Raw genomic sequence first — 18050 nt, forward strand, 5'->3', positions numbered from 1 at the left:
TTTCTGCCTTAGCATTACAGAATGCTAAGATTATATACAGACCTGCTATTACATCCAACTTGGCCTCTAAATTTTAACCACTGCACTCAAATTGGGGTATGTGATCAGACTACAGTACACTCATATCTATCTTCCAACTTTATATTTATAAAATTCTTTTAGTGGCTGAATGTACTTGACAGGAAATCTACTTCTACTGTTTCTAAAGAGATTAAAAAAAAAAAAAAAAGATCAGCAAATAGGTCTCATGAAAACAGTCCTTACCAGTACTTTTGGGGTGGGTGGAAGGCCATTGATGGTTGGTTTCTGTGGGAAAAAAAATTAAGTAATTTTTTTTTTTGGTAATTTTTAATACTGTAAGAAAGCTTAGGTTTAAAATAAAATGTAAGCTACTTACTATTTCAGTTATTATATATATAATACTTGATTTAAAATTATTTTTAGATTATGTATATGGATGTTTTGCTTGTGTGTGTGTGTGTGTGTGTGTGTGTGTGTGTGTGTACCTATATGTGCACCACGTGTGTGCCTGGTGCCCATGGAGGCCTGAAGAAGGTGTCAGATCCCCTGGGACTGAAATGGGTGAGAGCTGTCACATGGTGGGTATGGGAATCGAACCCAGGTCCTCTGGAAAAGCAACTAGTGCTCTCATCAGCTGAGCCATCTCTTTATACATATAAAAGAAACAGAGTACTTGTGTTTTCTCCATGACTGCAAACTTTGGAGCTCACACCACCATGCTCAACCTTAGTTACTTGGGTTCTTATCCTTGCTACGAGTTGTAAGTAATGTCTGAGCAGCCGCTGTACTCACGGGGAAGTCCCGCTTGTCCTTTTTCCGAGGTAACTGCGGAGCTTGTGCGGATCCCTCTGTATTTTCACTGATCAGTTTTGAAATACCATCACCATTTCCTAAGGGAACCACCGTTAAAGTTGAATGAGCACACAAAGAACATTCTGTGAAAAATAACTTTTCTTTGCCCCATTATTTCCCTTCCTTTGGGGTGAGTGTGGGAGCACGGTGGTTTCTGTCAGATGAGTTAATTTATCCCCAGTGCTGTCCTCACTGCATCCTTAGTGAGGCTCTTCAGTTATGACAAACACATTGTGAGCACAAAGAACATCTATCCTACTGACAGTGGTACTTGACATCTTTCCCAACAGAAACCAATCTACACGCTCAGTCCTCCCTCAGATACCAGTCTTTCAGCACGTTGGACTGCTTCAAACGTGGTTCAGATGATAGTGTATTTGCTCAATCCTTATTCTCCAGGATTGTGCCTAAGCACAGCAGACATTACAGCACTCCCTCCTGTAAGCTCCTCAAACTCTTTAGCACTCTCCGGATAACCCATTCTCTATCCTCACCTCTCACAGAAATGTCAGGGCTCTGCTAAGTACAGTTATTGTTTTAGGAAACACCACACACCCGCCGTTCCTTTCTTCCCTACATCATATTAATTTTTTTAATTAATTACAGAGACCTGTCTTACTTACTATGTTGTTTAGGCTGGTCTCTGTCCCTGGAGTACTGGGTGACAGGCAAGCATTAGCACACACAGTCACCTTTTATAATGTTATATGTATATGGGCATAACTTCTGTCAAGCTTCTAAGCTCCCAGAGGGAAGAACATGGGTTCTTCCTCTGAATCCTATATGTACTAAGTGGCTGAGTGAGGTGGAAATGGTCTGAATCTTTTACAGTCCACTTGTGCATAATTAAAACATAGAAATGAAGGTCTGAACTGCAAAAGGACTGACTGAAGAAAAGAGATAGTCTTAGATCCAGGAAGAGAATGGCTTTCCATCCCATCTGCCTGACTCTCTAGGTCACAGGATCTGGGATGCGGTGTACTCCAGGAATGCTGGGATGCTGGTCGTTACCTATAGAGGAGGATGTCTCCGCCACAGGAACACAACTTGGGCTACTCTGTCTTCTGAGGACCTGAGGTGCTCTCGCCTCCAGATCAGGGCAACGTTTGATGGTTGATGATTTTTCTTCATCTGGGAGGCTGTCTTCAGGGTAAGTGTTGACCCTCGGCTGATGATGAGAGGGTAAAAAGTGCTCTTTAAAAGGTCACAGTGACCTTCAGCAAGGAACCCAAGTGAGTCACTGCCCAGCACAACTATGAATTTAACATGAGGGTTTTAAAATGTGTCCCAACCCGAAATCATAAAACTTTTATAACCAATAAAATTATGTAAGCAGTTGCCATATATTTAACAAGTAGAAACTGACAAAGATGATGACTTAATGAAGAACAGTTGGATTGAAATATCAAATTATAGTAATAAATGGTGATGACAAATAAACTTTGTATCTCCTTCTATGCAGTCAGATACTATTCCAAATGAGTAAAACCCTATTTCTTTCTCGCATCTATTAAAGTATATTATTTCACATAAAATCACCTTTGTAATGTACTTTCTATCTCCTCCTTCTAAAGAAAATTAATAAACTTCAAAACCTGAACAGAGCCAATGAAATTATTTTTAAAATGTAATTATATAAAGGAGTTATTGTTCAAAACCCCTCAACAGCTTACCTTAGGAGGTAGCGGAGGTGGTATTGCACGCTTAGAGGTTGATCTAATCAAAGGAAAAGCACAGTTTAGATGGTCACATATGGCTGGAACACAGATGACACATACCTATCACATACGCACACATGCATTATCACATATGCACTGAGAGGCTTCCATCCCTAAGCCTGAGAGACAGACAGTGATGGCGACCTCTGACCTCACATTCTCAGTTTCTATCAGAATAGCAGCAGTAAAGAGGTACAAAGTCTTTTTCAGTTCTATTCTGCTGTACTAAATGTGTAATTTACATTAGATTAAGCTTATTAGAGATGTAAATCCAAGCTTTGGGTGTAGCTCAGGGGCAAGCACAGGGTTAGTGTGGTCAGGGCTCTGGTTTTGTTTCCCAGCAACAGAACAAACAAACTAACCCGCCACTCTCCTGGAGCCTGTGGAGACCTGCTTGGAACAGATCTTCTGAAAGGCAAGTATGTGTCTGGAAGGTGATGCTGTAAGGCCCTTTGCTGGCAATAAGCAGGGTTGCAGAAATAAGGGAACATGTAGACTCCTCTTATAACCCGAGGGGCTGGTGCTTGAGATGAAGTGGAATTTTACTTTGACAAGAGATGCACTGATTGGTAAATCAAAGAACAGCTCAGGGAGGCCTGGTGGCAACCCGACAGAGTCTGGGTGACCTGGGAGAGGTGACTCACGTGCGTGGGGGCAGGAACATGGTGCATGCCACACTCTAAGCTACCTTTTTGCTAACATGTATACAGAATCCATGTCACACTGTATCCCTAAAGGATCTGAACTAATGAAAAGTGGACAAAGTCAGGTTATGCATTTATAAAAAATTAAAATCAAACTCCCTCCCACCAAAGGTGGAGTATGAAGCACAATGCCTTTAATCCTAGCATCAAGATGGCAGAGGCAAGGTAGACTAGCGGTTCAAGGGCAGCCTGGGCTATATGAGATCCTGCCTTTAAACCAAAAACCAAATGTCAACAACAGCCGAATGAAAATAAAAGCACACGAGAACAAAACAGCCAACAATGAAACTCAGAATTCTGGAGCCCATGGATGCATGTGCCTGCATGATTAACCCTTTGTTAGTCAAGGGAGGCCCCTGAGACCGCTGACAAATGAACACTTGGAAGACCCACAGCGTCAGAACCTGCAGCTTAAGAGCTCCAGGTGAGAGACAGTGACACTGCTCAATGTCACGTACACTTCTCCAGAACCTTTCAGTGAAGTGGGAAGCTGCCGGGGTCTTTAGATCCCGTTCACTAAGACTGCTGGCAGGGGGTGGCAAACTTTTTGTAAGGGGCCAGATCTGAACTATTATGCACTTGAGATGGCATACAGCAGTCACAGCTCTACCAATATAAGGTGAAAGCAGTTATAAACGGTACATAAAGTGGTTGCTATGGTTGTGTCCTAATAAATCTTGACTGACACTGACATTGATTTAATGCAATCTTTCCATAACAAAATTTCATTCTTTTATTTTTATCCATTCCAATATCCCTTTTTAACTTAAACTTTATTTATTAATTTTATGTGTATGTATGCACATGTATATATATACACATACAAACACATATGTATACACACACACCATATGTGCACAATTGCTTACAGAAGCCAGAAGAGGGCATTGGCTTTTCTGAAAATGGAGCTATAGGAAGTTGCAAGCTGCCTAATGTGGTGCTAGGAAGTGAACCCAGGTCATTGGGGGGTGTGGTGGGCAGAGAGCAAGTGCTCTTAACTGCTGAGCCATCTCTCTACCAAATACTATTAATGAATGGACAGCAGCTAGCTCTGACCCACAGGGTACAGTTTGCCAACCTCAGCTCTATTTGCCTAATGCGGGGACCCAGAAGTCTACATTTTCAATGAATTCTCCAGGTAACTGAAATGCACAAACATGTAAACAATTCAGTGATTCATTGAGGCCAGGCCCTCAAATCACTCACTGTTGAATAAAGACAGGTCTAGAATACGAAGAAACTACATTAGAGAAACAGAATGTGGGTTCCTGACCACCACTACAGCATTATTTTCCCATGACATCTGCTAATACATCATCATTACACACAATATATTCAGACTAAACCAAAAGCCATGCCAGGAATGGTGGCAGATGCCTGCAAGTTCGAGGCCAACGTGGCCTAACTAGGAAGTGCTAGGCAAGCCAGGGCTATATAACATGTCCTGTTGCAAAGCAAACAATTGAAAAACAAAACAAAACAAACAAAAAAAAAATAGAAGAAAACAACCCCTCCCCCATACAACAGAGACCCTTTAAGACATTTTCATGACATTTTTGTCAATAATGTAAGTCAGAGCTCTACACTGGTAACTTTAAGACAAATCTCCATCAGAACTGTTCACATAATCAAGTTATGAATTAGAAAGCACCTTACCTGCCTGTATTTGCTCCATCCACAAAAGGATTCCAATGTAATATAAAGTTTGGCTCTGATGATAATCCCTGTGCAGGTCACAGTTTAGAGTGTTACTTTCACACATTAATATCACCCTTCCGATTCACTAATTACACATCAGACAAATAATCTGCTTCAAGAAAAACCTGGATGTTGTGGCCGCTTGTTACCACAGCATCTAATCGGTTTTATGCCTCCACAATTTGTTCTGTCATTTGATACATTTAGATCAATGACTAATTATCATCTGATGTAAACTTAAGAACTTCCTTGCATCTACTAAATATAGCTTTCAATCTGACAAGTAAAGACAAAACAAAATAACCCACAAAAATTTTGATTATTTGCATAACTATGCCATCGGCCAAGACAATTAAATAATTCATTAAATGTATATGGAAAATGCTGATGCATACAGAAACAAGCAATAAGAATGCCATTAAAATCCAGAAACTGTACTTGTATTGACTAAAAAACAAAACAAGAACAACAAAAATTAGACATTAAGGAACCTTCTAGGCCAATCTTAACAATATCATATTTACCTATTCCTATATATAAAGGATTAAATATATAGTTAATCTCAAAGTGGTGTCACTTTGGTGTGATGACATATGCCTGCCACCGCAGCACTAGGCAGCTGAAGGAGGAGGACTGCAGCAATCGGTGGGCAGCCTGGGCTACATCACGAGTCCCCTCCCAAACCACAGACAATGCCAATGAAGCTATAGTAACAGACAGACGCTAGAACCCACAACAAGTGTTCCACTAACAGCCATGTGCCCAACCCCACAGATGAACAGTAAAGCAATGCAAAAATATGCTTACTGAAAACTCAAGAGAACCAGCAAGTAAAAGAGTTACGGGCTGAGTCCCAGTCGGAGTTCAGTAATCCATGTGCGTCCTTCAAAAAACTGGGAGTACCCAGGTGAGTGGGTCAAACGACACAGCCCGTAGTACCATCAAAGTGCCTAGTCATCATTTCTCACACTGCAGAGTGTGAGCTAGATTAGTGAAGTTAATATGTATACGACTTTACTTCTTGACATATATCTCATTCTAAGTTATCTTAAACATGAAAACGGTTTAAAGTCACAATTACCATTTCATCCCGGGCTTCTGTTTCTTTTCTCAGAGGAGGTTCAAATTGTAATTTGTCAACTGCAAAATATAGAACAGATATATAAGTGTACAAAAATACATATTCATAAAAGTTGTCATCTTATGCAGTTAACTTAGGGGATGAGATGAGAACGGCTGCCACTGAGGAGGCAGAGAAGAAAAACTCTCTTATTCCTCCCACACAACACCTTTCTACTCACCCAGATAAAGGAACAATCAGAGATTTCCCCTATCTTCTAGGCTTAATTCTTGGCTGAAAGTAGGAAATTTAAAAAGTACCTTTGTACTTTTTATTGGAAGTAGGTGACCAAAAAGAAAAAAGAAAAAAAAAGCTTCAAAGATCACAGATGCTGTTTGGAGATTAGGGAACAGCGCTGTGGTGGAGAAAACCTAGCAACGTTCTGCGCAGATCATCTAAGGAGAACCAAGGAGTGGTCAGAATGGCGCTCCTCATCTATGGCCGCATTCTTCCTACATGTTATTTGATCATGTTAGACTACTTTCAGATTTATCCCACAGATTCAAAGAGCAATTTCTTTTAGGTGAAATAGTCTAGAATAGAGAAAAGTTTTCATTGCCTACCTAAAGCTATTATAATTTAAAAAAATTTTTTATTAGATATTTTCTTCATTTACATTTCAAATGCTATCCCGAAAGTCCCCTATACCCTCCACCTGCCCTGCTCCCCTACCCACCCACTCCCACTTCTTGGCCCTGGCATTCTCCTGTACTGGGGCGTATAAAGTTTGCAAGACCAAGGGGCCTCTCTTCCCAATGATGGCCGACTAGGCCATCTTCTGCTACATATGCAGCTAGACACACGAGCTCTAGGGGTACGCTATTATAATTTTGAAGAAATTTAAGAAATTGATGTGATTAAAAGGCCAAAGTTGCTTTTTCAACATTTACACATATATACATATAATATATAAATACAATCTTAGCTCACTGCTGAAAGGCTTTCAAATAAGAGCTAGTTGTATTTATCTTCAATACAAACCACTAACATAATTAGTTTTATGGAGCCAAATAGTAAATCATAAGCTTCCCTCCCCGCCCCCCTTCTTCATTTTATTTTTTTAATGGCTGCCACATAACCCAGGCTGGCCTGATATTCACTATGTACAGCTTCGGCTGGCTTCCAACTCTGGGTCTTCCTTCCGCCTTAGACTCTTTAGTGTTCGGTGGGATAACAAGTGTGTACAACCATGTCTAGCTTAAAATTTTTGGCCCAAGAGAGGAAGATATTTCATAAAATGTCATCTACTTAAAACAATAATCTAAAATAAAAGCCACTATTCATTAATAACAGTTAACATAACCTAGAAATATTTTAGAAAAAGAGATATTTGTTTTATGTGTATCAGTGTTTTGCCTCCAGGTATATATGGTGCTCACAAGAGTGTCTGGTGACCTTAGGGATCCACTGGAATTGGAGTTCTAGGCAGCTGTGTACAGCTAGAAGATAGCGCTGGAAGCAAGGGACAGCCTGCAGCATTAGGGCAGACATCTGAGATTCTGCCCAGAAGAACCTCGTATAAACAGTCAGAGAAACAGGATGGGGCCTTAAACGAGTCAGCTGGCCGCCAGGTAACTCATTCTTCAAAGGAAGAGGCCAAGACTCAGATGCTTAGTATGCTGTTAGGTTGCCCAAGATGCAAACAAACAAACAAACACAAATTAAAAGTTCTGGATGGAGTTGAAGGTAGAAAACAGGAATTAAAGACAGCTGAAGAAAGGAAGAAACAGACAAAGGCCATACAGGTGATCAACAGACAGGAACTTTAAAGACGTATCATAAGAGGACTTAAGAGAGAGACAATGCGTGAGCAGACAATCTCAGCACAGAAACTGAAATTATATGTCTAAGTATGTGTTTATATGTACACATGTAATCTGCGCATGACTAAAATTTACGTATGAAAACTACTGTACCTGACATAAAGCTCACTGAACGGCTTAAAAGCAGAGTGGACACAGGAACAAGTTCCTGTCATGTGTGGATGTGAAGGCATGACGAAAGGACAAAGCTGCAGTCATCTATGAAATCAGTGTGTTCACACTTAACACAAGACTAACACTTGTGCAGAGCAGAGACCATCAGACATTTCAAAGGAACAGCAGCCAAACTTGATGAAAACCATGGATCCATCCGTACACCTAAGGAGCTTAGTGACCTCCAGGCAGACAAGAGAACCCGAGTCCCATCATGTAAAATTGGATATGCTAAATGCAGCTTAGCTATGTGCCTGTGATAGATGCAGAAACTTGAGCCAGGGGCAGCATTTCCTGATGGAAGTTTAATAGGCTTCACTGTCATTCAGGCAAAGGAAATAAAAGAAAACACTTTAGTCTGTGGACATGTAACGAGCTTGTAAAGTCTACTCAACTTGTCTTCAAAACCAAACCAAACCAAACCAAACCAAACCAAACCAAACCAAACCAAACCAAACCAAACCAAACCAAAAAAAGGGCAAGCGTTTCACCAAGTCATCCTGGCTGGCCCTGAATCCTTGTCATCCTTTTGCCTCAAACTTGTGAATTCTGAGGTTGTGTGTCACACTACTAATATGACTATCTCTTGGTCAGAGAGAGGGGGCGGGGACCTTTCCTGGTATTTGACATCTGGGAGGACAAACACAAATCCAAATGCAAAGGCCGGAAGGAACATGATTTCTCCCAAGGATATTCTGCATGTGTCTCATTTCATGTAATGAGTGCTCTCTCTGAGCTCCACGGCCCTCTGAGAAACCGCTCTTTAAGTCAGACGGTCAGGAGCCTCCTGGGTAAAGTCTTGCTCATTACAGTGAATCACTGTATCATGTCTGGAAGATCTAAGTCACTGACTCAAATGCAATGCAGACACCCAGCTTCAAATGAAGGCACTCCCAAGCACAGCGCCTAGCTGCAGGAGGCGTCAGTCTACTTCCACGGCAGACCCAGAGCTCCGCTGCCACACACGCTGCTTCCCTCTGAGTCACTCAGTCCTATTCTACTCCTCCTCCTCTACTGCTTCATTAGCTGTGATGCCGCGTGCGTTTTACGGTACGTTTTATACCACTACAAGGAATAAATGAATAGAAACTTGTTGGACTATTTCTTTATCCCTGGTCAGTTTAGCACAGGATGGTTAAGGTTTCAATGTGAAATGTCATGAAAATCCATGTGCTAAGGCTGGTTGCCAGCTGATGGGCTCACAGGGCCGTGTTCTCAGAATGGATTAATTCAAGGTTGAGTTATAAATGGAAAGGATTCTGGGAGATGACAGAGATAAGAGGTGGGGCCTAACTGACAGTGGTGGGTCTTTGGGGACTGTGCATTGTCTCAGGCCAGCTCATCTTACTTTCTCTGATTTCTCATCCCATGTGATTAACAGCTTTCTTCCATGATGAACCTCAGTTAGACTGTCCTGCCTCAGTACAGGCCCAGAAACATTAGCGTCAAGAGCCAAAACAAATCTTTCTTCCTTTGTTTGCCTCAGACTCTGCTATATCAACAACCAGGCTCAAAAGTCATTCATGTCTACTAAAAATATATAGAAGGAATACACAGAGTGATCATAATACAATACAAAGTCACTAGAAGATGGGTGTGTTGTAGTATACTCAGAAAGCTTTCACTTGTCTGTATTCCTACACAATGGTGTGGACGCCTCTCACAGATATGGCTGAAGTAAGGGGTCCACTGTGTTAAGCTATTTGTCTAAAATTCAAGAGCAGCTCAAAAGGAACCTATGTGACAGGGATCAGAATATTGATTAATCTGGATTCAGGGTGGGGGTAGACAATGGAAGGGTACTGAGTGACAGAGCATGATGAAGTCTGAGACTGTGACGAGGTTCTGCAGTGAGCCATGGGCAGTCCACATGGGCGAGACTGCAGCAAGGTTCTGCACAGTGAGCTGTGGGCAGTCCACATGCGTGGATGTATATTTAAATTTTACCATGTGTAACATTTAAGATTTGATCATTTACTATATGTAAGTTACCAGCTCAACTTAAAAAACTGAAGCAAAAGCCAGAATAGAACTGAAATCTATTGAGCAAGCAAGAACAGAGCCATAAAACATTCCAGTGTCTCTAAAATTGTAAGTGTTTAAACGTGAAGACAGAAGAAAATCATCAGTAGCGATTCCTACTTCTAAGGCATACTCTATGAAAATATAAGCACCCTGCGCACTCATGGAAAACCTAAATCTTTTGGCTATCTCCAAAAAACAGAACAACTCCCCCCAAAGGAGGCTCTGTAGTTAAGATTGAGCATCATAAAGTTGCCAACTCTATCAATATATAATTCAGTCACACATCAGTGAAAATATATTTTAAAATCAGATAACAAGACTCTAACATTTATTTATATAACCATCAGATACAGCTAAAAGAAGAACAACAATGTGTGCACCTGGACAGTGGATGACGAGAAGCAGGAGGAGAAGAGACAGCCCCGACAAGACTTTAGCAGAGGTAACACTCACAAGTGTGCTGCACTTACCATAAGCAGGGGGATTTAGTACTACAATAAAGATGGTATCTTCAATCCATGAACAAAGAGATCACAAGTTTTAACAAATGGCATTGAGCCAAAAAGGGCTGAAGCAGTTGACCCCACTGAAGCTGGTCCACGTTTTACTCCCAGCTTCATGTCAACAGGGTAAGTATCTAGAAAGCGGATTGCAAACTACAACACACCACACAACATGCTTTTTGCAGTTTTGAAATCAAGAATATACCGTAAGGGGCTGACGAAATGGCTCAGTGATTAAGATCATTTGCTACTCTTGCGTAGGACATAGATTTGGCTCCTGGCACCCATACGGTGGCTCACAACCATCCCTAACTCCAGATTCAGGGGATCCAATACTCTCTTCTGATCTCTTAGGCACCAGTTACACTCATGCTGTACCTACAATGCAAGCACAGCACTCATTCACACAATAAAATATGAGTAAATTAAAACAAAGAATATCACACGAAGTACAAAGGCTATAAATACAAGACAAACCAGGCAACATTAATAGCACATTATATAGCTACACAAGATAAATACAGTTATGTCAAAGAAGGACATCTTTGGTATCCGGAACCACAAAACTTTGCATAAGAAGCAGCAAGGCTCTGGCAAGATGGCTCAGCAGGCACATAACAAACTGATAATTTTGGCAAGAAGACAGCAAGCTGGGCAACAGCAACAACGAAGACATTGAGTCTAGAGGTATTACTGGCTTATTTACGTCACATCCTCTTTAGCAACGGGTAAGAGAAGGCATTCTTTTAAAGAGCCAGGAACACTTGGTTTAAAGAAAATGGATGAACTTAAGCTGGGGGTGGGGTGGGGAGGTGGTAAACTCTACAGACTCAGAACTCCAGGGACCAAGGAAGAGAAGTCACTGAGTTGAACCTGGCCTGGGTAACGCAGCCACCTTCCAAAAAATAAAAATAAAACAAAATGCACACAGCGATTGATTTAATACTTATCTGTAAGATTTCTAATTGGTTCGAATACTTAATGAACCATCTTATCTCATTATGGATAAAAATATATTTGTATTGTTAGGCATGCATTTCATTTTATAAGGAAAGAAATCTTGAAACAAATACATGTCTAAGTCAGGAAATCATATACAAGCATTTTTTTTTTAAAGGCAGGGTTTCTCTGTGTAGCTCTGGCTGTCTGGGAACTCACTCTGTAGATCAGGCTGGCCTCGAACTCATAGTAGAGATCTGCCTGTCCCAGCCTCCTAAGTGTTGGAATCAAAGGTATGTGATACCATCACCAAGGCCTTTAGAACTTCTAATTTATTTTAAATGCAGCTGAGGAGACAAAGGCAGTTGATTGTAAAATTTTTGAATGTTTATAACTCATTAAATTAAAAGGAAATAAAAATTCTACTTTAAATATTTGTAAAGAGTCATCTTCACATTGATCTAAAATATTTAAAACCCACCTAAACACCAATAGAAGACCATCTTTACAGTATGAAACATACATAGCTCAAACTGCAACACAGGTTTATAACTGTGTGGAGTTATAAAGCCAGTACCAGAAAACAGAAAATGTCTCTCTATAATGTAAAAGTATATTGTTAGCCACATGAAATATTAATGGGAAAGCAGGAAGTCAGAAAGTATTAACAGTGGGATGGCTATGGGATATGTGACACTGGGCCATGTAAATTCTCTATTTCTTATTTCTTGTAAACTACCAGCAACGGGCACAATTATCTTCATAATTAAAAATAAAAACAATTTAAAAACAATAACCAACATAATTCCAGGAAAACTAGAAAAGCAACCTATATTTTTAATATATTCTGAAACAAAGTATATAGCCTCAACTAGTCTAAGATTTTATCATTCTCCAAAACATAAGAATACCCAGATCAACCTCCAATACCACCAATAAAAAATGTACAGCAGGCACGTACAGTTTATTTCTGAAGCTGTCCGCTCCGCTCTGGAATTCCTGTTTGTTGATCTAATGGTATGACGAATGATTGCGTGGGGCTGTGAATATAAGCATAACATACACTCTTAAAAATTTCAACAACAAATAAGAGGTTTAAACTTTCTTTTAAAATTGCTTACTGACAACTATTGCTTATTGACAACTATAAATATCTACTAAAACATTTCTAAGAAAAACAGCAGCAACACAATGAACAGTAGATGCTGTACACGTGTATTCAGTTATCCCACTGAATATCCCAGTTTATATTCCCAAAGCTGTGGAAAACTTTGAAGGGATTCAAAGTCAGACAAACCTTGCCTCCAGAGTTCAGTCCAGGAAGACAAAGGATACAAACATGTTCAGAGTTAGACACCCGTCAGTAATTAAGAAAAGAATCACTACTAAAGCCTGCACAGGGAGCCGTCCCTGTGTACCCGCTTGAAGAGCACAGAGACTCTGCTTGCACTCTACTTGGGGCCTGAGATACAGCAGGCGTCGGCTGTGCAGTATTTGGAGATGCACCAGACACAGAACGTGATCACATGATGCACGACAGGGGCACTTGCAGGAAGTGCGGTTGGTAATTACTTGACAGCACTGAAATTAGGTAGGATGAGGAAGCTGTGTGACAGACGGTAAGTCAGATCCCAAAGGCCTTGAAATTCAGACGACAACTCAGTTTTCACTTGTTGAACAGAAGGAAGGGTTTGGAGACTTTACTGAAGGGCGTGCCAGCACCAGGGACAGCTTTAAGGGGAAATTTTGCAGGTGTATAAGGGTGCAGTATTAGGGGAAATGCTGGCTAAAGACAGATTAAGAGTATTTTAAGCCATGGGTAGAGTACCTGGGGCTCTTCTAGAGGACCCGGCTGATTTTGCAGCACCCACAAGGCAGCTAGCTCATAACCATCTGTGACTGCTCTTACAAAGGACCTAATGCCCCTTCTGGTCTCCATAGGCACCAGGCACACATGTGATACACAGACATACATGTAGGCAGCAACAACAACAACCACCAAAAGCTGATATGCACTTAAAGAATGAATATTATAAACTAAATGAGTAATCTACTTCTCCCTCTTAGCATAAGCTCAGGCTCGTCTGAGGCTATGCCTCCAGTTCAGCTCTTAGCTACCAAATTTCTGAAGCTCATCAGTTCCTGATGGCTCAGCTTTTCCTTCTCCATTCCAAGGTTCACTCCTGTGCCAAAAGATCTCGACAGCTGGAGTGAGGCACAAAACTGGGTGTAAGACACTGTCAGATAGCTGGTGTATTCCACCCCCAAAGGTCCCTCCTGGGCCCTCAGCAGCTCCACAGTATATTCCAGACACTGTCACATAGCTGGTGTATTCCACCCCCAAAGGTCCCTCCTGGGCCCTCAGCATCTCCACACTATATTCCCAACCCATCTGGTTTTTGAGCCTGTTCTCTTACTTCCATCACAGTGGCTCAATGTTCCTACTTGAATACCAGCTTCATGGATCCATGATGCTCTTACTCATCATTGGTATCTGATCTCTCTATCTAGTGTGAATCTGACAGTCTAAAATTGTAAGCAATCTCCTGTGACTCACGTTTATATAGGCCAAATTCTTCCCCTACAACCAACATCTAACTCCTGACTAGACCTCTCCATATGGAAGTTGTTCAGTATTAAAGGAAACGCATCCTTCTCCCCATACTTGATTTTGCTCATGTTTCTGTCAGGAAATCCCTGGCGGTGATTCTGGGGATTCTGAAGTGGCTATCAACTCTATCCTACTCCCCTGGTAGCCAGCTCTTTAGCAGGCCGTAGTCCACAGCCTTGCATGATTGGAGAGACAGTATGTAGCTTTATGTCCTACTCCAGCCAGACTGAGTTTTCTTTAGTTCCCCAAGTAGTTATACTTTCTCTATTACTATCAGGCTTTCAAAACATGCTATGATTTCCTCTACTGGAATTATTTATTATTGGACTGGAGAGTTGGCTCAGTAGTTAAGGACACTGGCTGCAGAGCATCTGAGTTCAATTCCCAGCACCCATGTGATAGCTCATGAGTGTCTGTAACTCTCCTAGATCTGCCACCCTCATCTGGGCAAAACACTTGTACCCTTAAAATGATAAAATAAATCTGAAAAAACAAAACCAACCAACCAACCTACCTACCTAATAATTAATCAACCCCCAAACCTTATTCTTGCTCTTTCTAATTTCTTAGTCTTCCTTCAGGCTTTTGTCTCTTTCCTGCCATACCTATGGTATTCCCTCACAGTGCCCTATATTTCCTACTCCATAGGAATTATCAGTTCTATCAGTTTTGTGTTGGTGTTTCTGCATTCCCTTTGAGAGTAACCCTATCTCTGAACGCAGGGACAGGGTCAGTCTCACATCACCATGCCCAGGATATGATGGAAAGTTCTGTGTTTCAAGGACTGAAAAGAACGGCATATTGCTAACAAACAAACAAACAAACACCCAAAAAGGACTCAGTAAGTAGGCAGAAGGAGGGAAGCCCAGGGGTTTGTATCTTTACTTACGAATGTGAATATGCCCGCCATAAAATTTCATGAATCTTATTTTTTAAAAAGAATTATATTTATTATGTGTATGTATTCATGTACACATGTGGAGATCTAAAGGACTCGTGGGAGTCAGTTTCTCATTTCACTACGTGATTATCTGGAATCAGTCTCAGGTCTCAGATTATCAAGCTCAGTAGTAAGTACCTTTCCTAAACTCGGTTAACCTGAGTAGTAAGTACCTTTCCTAACCTCAGTTAACCTGAGTAGTAAGTACCTTTCCTAACCTCAGTTAACCTGAGTAGTAAGTACCTTTCCTAACCTCAGTTAACCTGAGTAGTAAGTACCTTTAGTAACCCAGACACCTTGCCTACCCAAGCTTTATTAATCTTAGGCTGTGAATAGTGAACTAAGTGTGTGTAGGAAATTTATGTGTGGTTGGCTTATTTAATGTTTGCAATTCTAGATAATTTAATATCAAAAATTATATAACAGGATTAAATTATATGAAGCATTGGGGGGGAACACAGATTGTCTTTTAAAGATTCTATAAAGATTATATTTATTAAGCACTTGCACAGAACAGTGGTACAGGCAATGAGCGGGAAAGTCCCTTATTCCTAATTTACATGTTGAGCTACTACATATGGTAAACTCAAAATAATCCCATCATATTTTCAGAGGAGATATGTATAGTAATAGAATAGCTACATGCAATTATGTAAGAATACCCCACTGAGGATTTCAACTTACTCCTTTAGAATTACCTATATTGTGTTAATATGCATAAATGGGAAAATTAAAAATGACCAACTCCATTTATAAGGAGTCTCTCTTATGAAAACGTATATGCCTATATGTTGCACCTAAACCTTTCCTTCTTGTTCCAAAGTGAGATTCTTAAAGCCTCTCTCTATTTCCTAGGCAACAAATGTCATTTCTATACGTTCTTTGGAAGATCACATCTCACTACAAGCTGAGGTCTGGAAGAAGGCACCTCTGGAATTCTAGGCCTGCGTGTGTGGGGGGAGGAGGAGGACCTCAGAACTGCGAGGAGAACAGGAGTAGGAAAGCCTTCGAAGGCTATAATTAAGTGAGCATGTATACAGAGTTTACATTGTTAATTTTTGTGGCTTCACCCATTTTAACTAAATTGAGGTGTAAATTAGAAAATAAACCCTCAATTGGGTGTAGTGGTTCATACCAGTAACCCTAGCGCTTGGGAGGCTGAGAAAGGATACCCGAGAACTCGGAGTTAGCCTGATCAACATATTGATCCAGGCCAAGCTGTATCCTATGATACCTTGTCTATAAAGTCAACATTAAATGAATCACTGAAATAAAGAGAATACACGTTAAAAATCTCAAAACCTCCCCAAGCCTTCGCCGGTCTCCTGCTCTTACCTCCAAGTCGTCCTCATCGCCCTCACTGTAGGGAGCATGGTTGTCCGGATTGCTCACCTTGTCCAACAGCTCAACCGCGAGCGCCCGAGACAGGCCTGGCTGCCCAACAAAAGTGTGCTAAGTAAAAATCAAACACAGTAACATTTCACAAATGAGCCTTCACACCTATAGTTAAAAAAAACGTTACTTGTGATTTTTAAGTCAGTAACTTGTAAGAAGAGATGAGCAGGGGAGTCTGCATTGAGACATGGGGAGTGCAGAAGTGGAGGCATCAATTGCCTATGATCACTGTGAGCACCTATGATTGATAGCCTATGACCACCTATGACCACATCGGACACTTGTGGTGTGAGAGGACAATGTGAATCACTTCTCTATGTACAGTTAATCTATATTATGCTGTAAATTATAACCAGCTAAACAATGATGCTCATTTATATATTATCCTGGTATACAAATAAATACAGTGGGATGTTTCAAAACAGTAAGAAAAAGCATGTTATATAGTCACATCCATTCAATTCAGTTAAATCGTAGAGTTTTCTTAGGTTACTGTACATTACATATACATGTAGAATATATTATACATTTGCATAAATTAAGAAAGCAACTAATCTTAGATGATAAGATTTTGAAGAGTATTCTCAAAATGTAGCCTCAGCAAAATCTGGTGTCCTGACTACTTTTGTAAATAAAGTTTTCTTGGGGGTTAAAACTATGCCTATGTATGTATACTGTCTATGGGTACTTTTGTGTCAAACTGAATAGTTGTGATAGAAACTGTACAGACCATAAATATTTATGCAGATAGAAATATGTAGAGTCTTGTCCCTTACAGAAAGAACGTTGGTTGATGCCTGCATTCATCCCTGAGAGGAATAACAACCCAAGTTTTACAATGTCTACTTTTGTTTTAGTGACACACGTAGCTGCCGGGAGCCTCAGAACCCTGGGATCCAGTGACTTACAGTCAGAAGCCTTTCAGCAGTTGGTCTTTTCTTGGGGTTTTTAGTTAGTGCTATTTTGACAAAATTATGGAATGTCGATGACCTTCAAATAAAAAGAGACAGTATAAAAATATTTCACTTGTATTAGTTTTCTGCCGTTAGTATATAAAATCAACTTAGGAATAGTTAGAAAGTGAGAAACAAAGTCCCCTTTTTCCTTAGGCCTCTTAGTTCCTCTTACTTAGGCCAAAACCTCAACATGGACCACAGTCTGCCCTTGTACATTTGTGCAGCTGTTTTGTCTAAGTACTGTGTAATTAAACAGCAACAGGAACAGGTAACTTCAAACACCGCTCTACAGACAGAAGGCGGCAGGCCATGTCGAATGCATGGTTTAAGGTTCTCTTTCAAGGTGCTGTAAAAGCCAAATGCCCTTTTCTTATTGTTTAATTTACAGAGTGCTTTTGATTTCCATACTGAGTTAGATTACATGGAGAGTAGAGAGACTAATACAAGACAATTTAAATTCTAAAAGAATTTCTGGAATTCATAATGAAAGGGCAAAGAAAAATGAATGATTTTAGCAACCAAAAAGATGTCCCTGCTACCTGCATTGATGAAGCAGGGAGAGGGAGAAGCAAAAAATAAATAAATACATACA

At 40.5% G+C, this 18050-nt stretch overlaps 1 protein-coding gene and 1 long non-coding RNA gene across 3 annotated transcripts in view; one reads left to right on the forward strand and one right to left on the reverse strand.

Moving 5' to 3' along the window:
• The window catches only part of 4930512B01Rik (RIKEN cDNA 4930512B01 gene), a 51537-nt gene extending 35134 nt beyond the window's left edge, over window positions 1-16403 (forward strand). The window contains exons 5-8 of the long non-coding RNA NR_033573.1: window positions 1830-2023; window positions 10462-10556; window positions 14890-15008; window positions 15963-16403. This is a non-coding gene — a long non-coding RNA (RIKEN cDNA 4930512B01 gene). The remainder of the gene's footprint in view (window positions 1-1829; window positions 2024-10461; window positions 10557-14889; window positions 15009-15962) is intronic.
• Map4k5 (mitogen-activated protein kinase kinase kinase kinase 5) overlaps window positions 1-18050 on the reverse strand; it is an 89407-nt gene that overhangs the window by 21721 nt on the left and 49636 nt on the right. For both annotated transcript variants that reach the window (NM_201519.2, XM_006516054.4), the window contains exons 11-19: window positions 17411-17492; window positions 16443-16559; window positions 12518-12596; window positions 6075-6133; window positions 4952-5019; window positions 2547-2589; window positions 1885-2041; window positions 814-911; window positions 265-306 (exon numbers count right to left, since the gene is read on the reverse strand). In NM_201519.2, the coding sequence (NP_958927.2) occupies window positions 265-306; window positions 814-911; window positions 1885-2041; window positions 2547-2589; window positions 4952-5019; window positions 6075-6133; window positions 12518-12596; window positions 16443-16559; window positions 17411-17492 (745 nt within the window). The remainder of the gene's footprint in view (window positions 1-264; window positions 307-813; window positions 912-1884; window positions 2042-2546; window positions 2590-4951; window positions 5020-6074; window positions 6134-12517; window positions 12597-16442; window positions 16560-17410; window positions 17493-18050) is intronic.

Source organism: Mus musculus, chromosome 12 (assembly GCF_000001635.26).
Source record: "Mus musculus strain C57BL/6J chromosome 12, GRCm38.p6 C57BL/6J".
NCBI classification, from domain to species: Eukaryota; Metazoa; Chordata; class Mammalia; order Rodentia; family Muridae; genus Mus; species Mus musculus.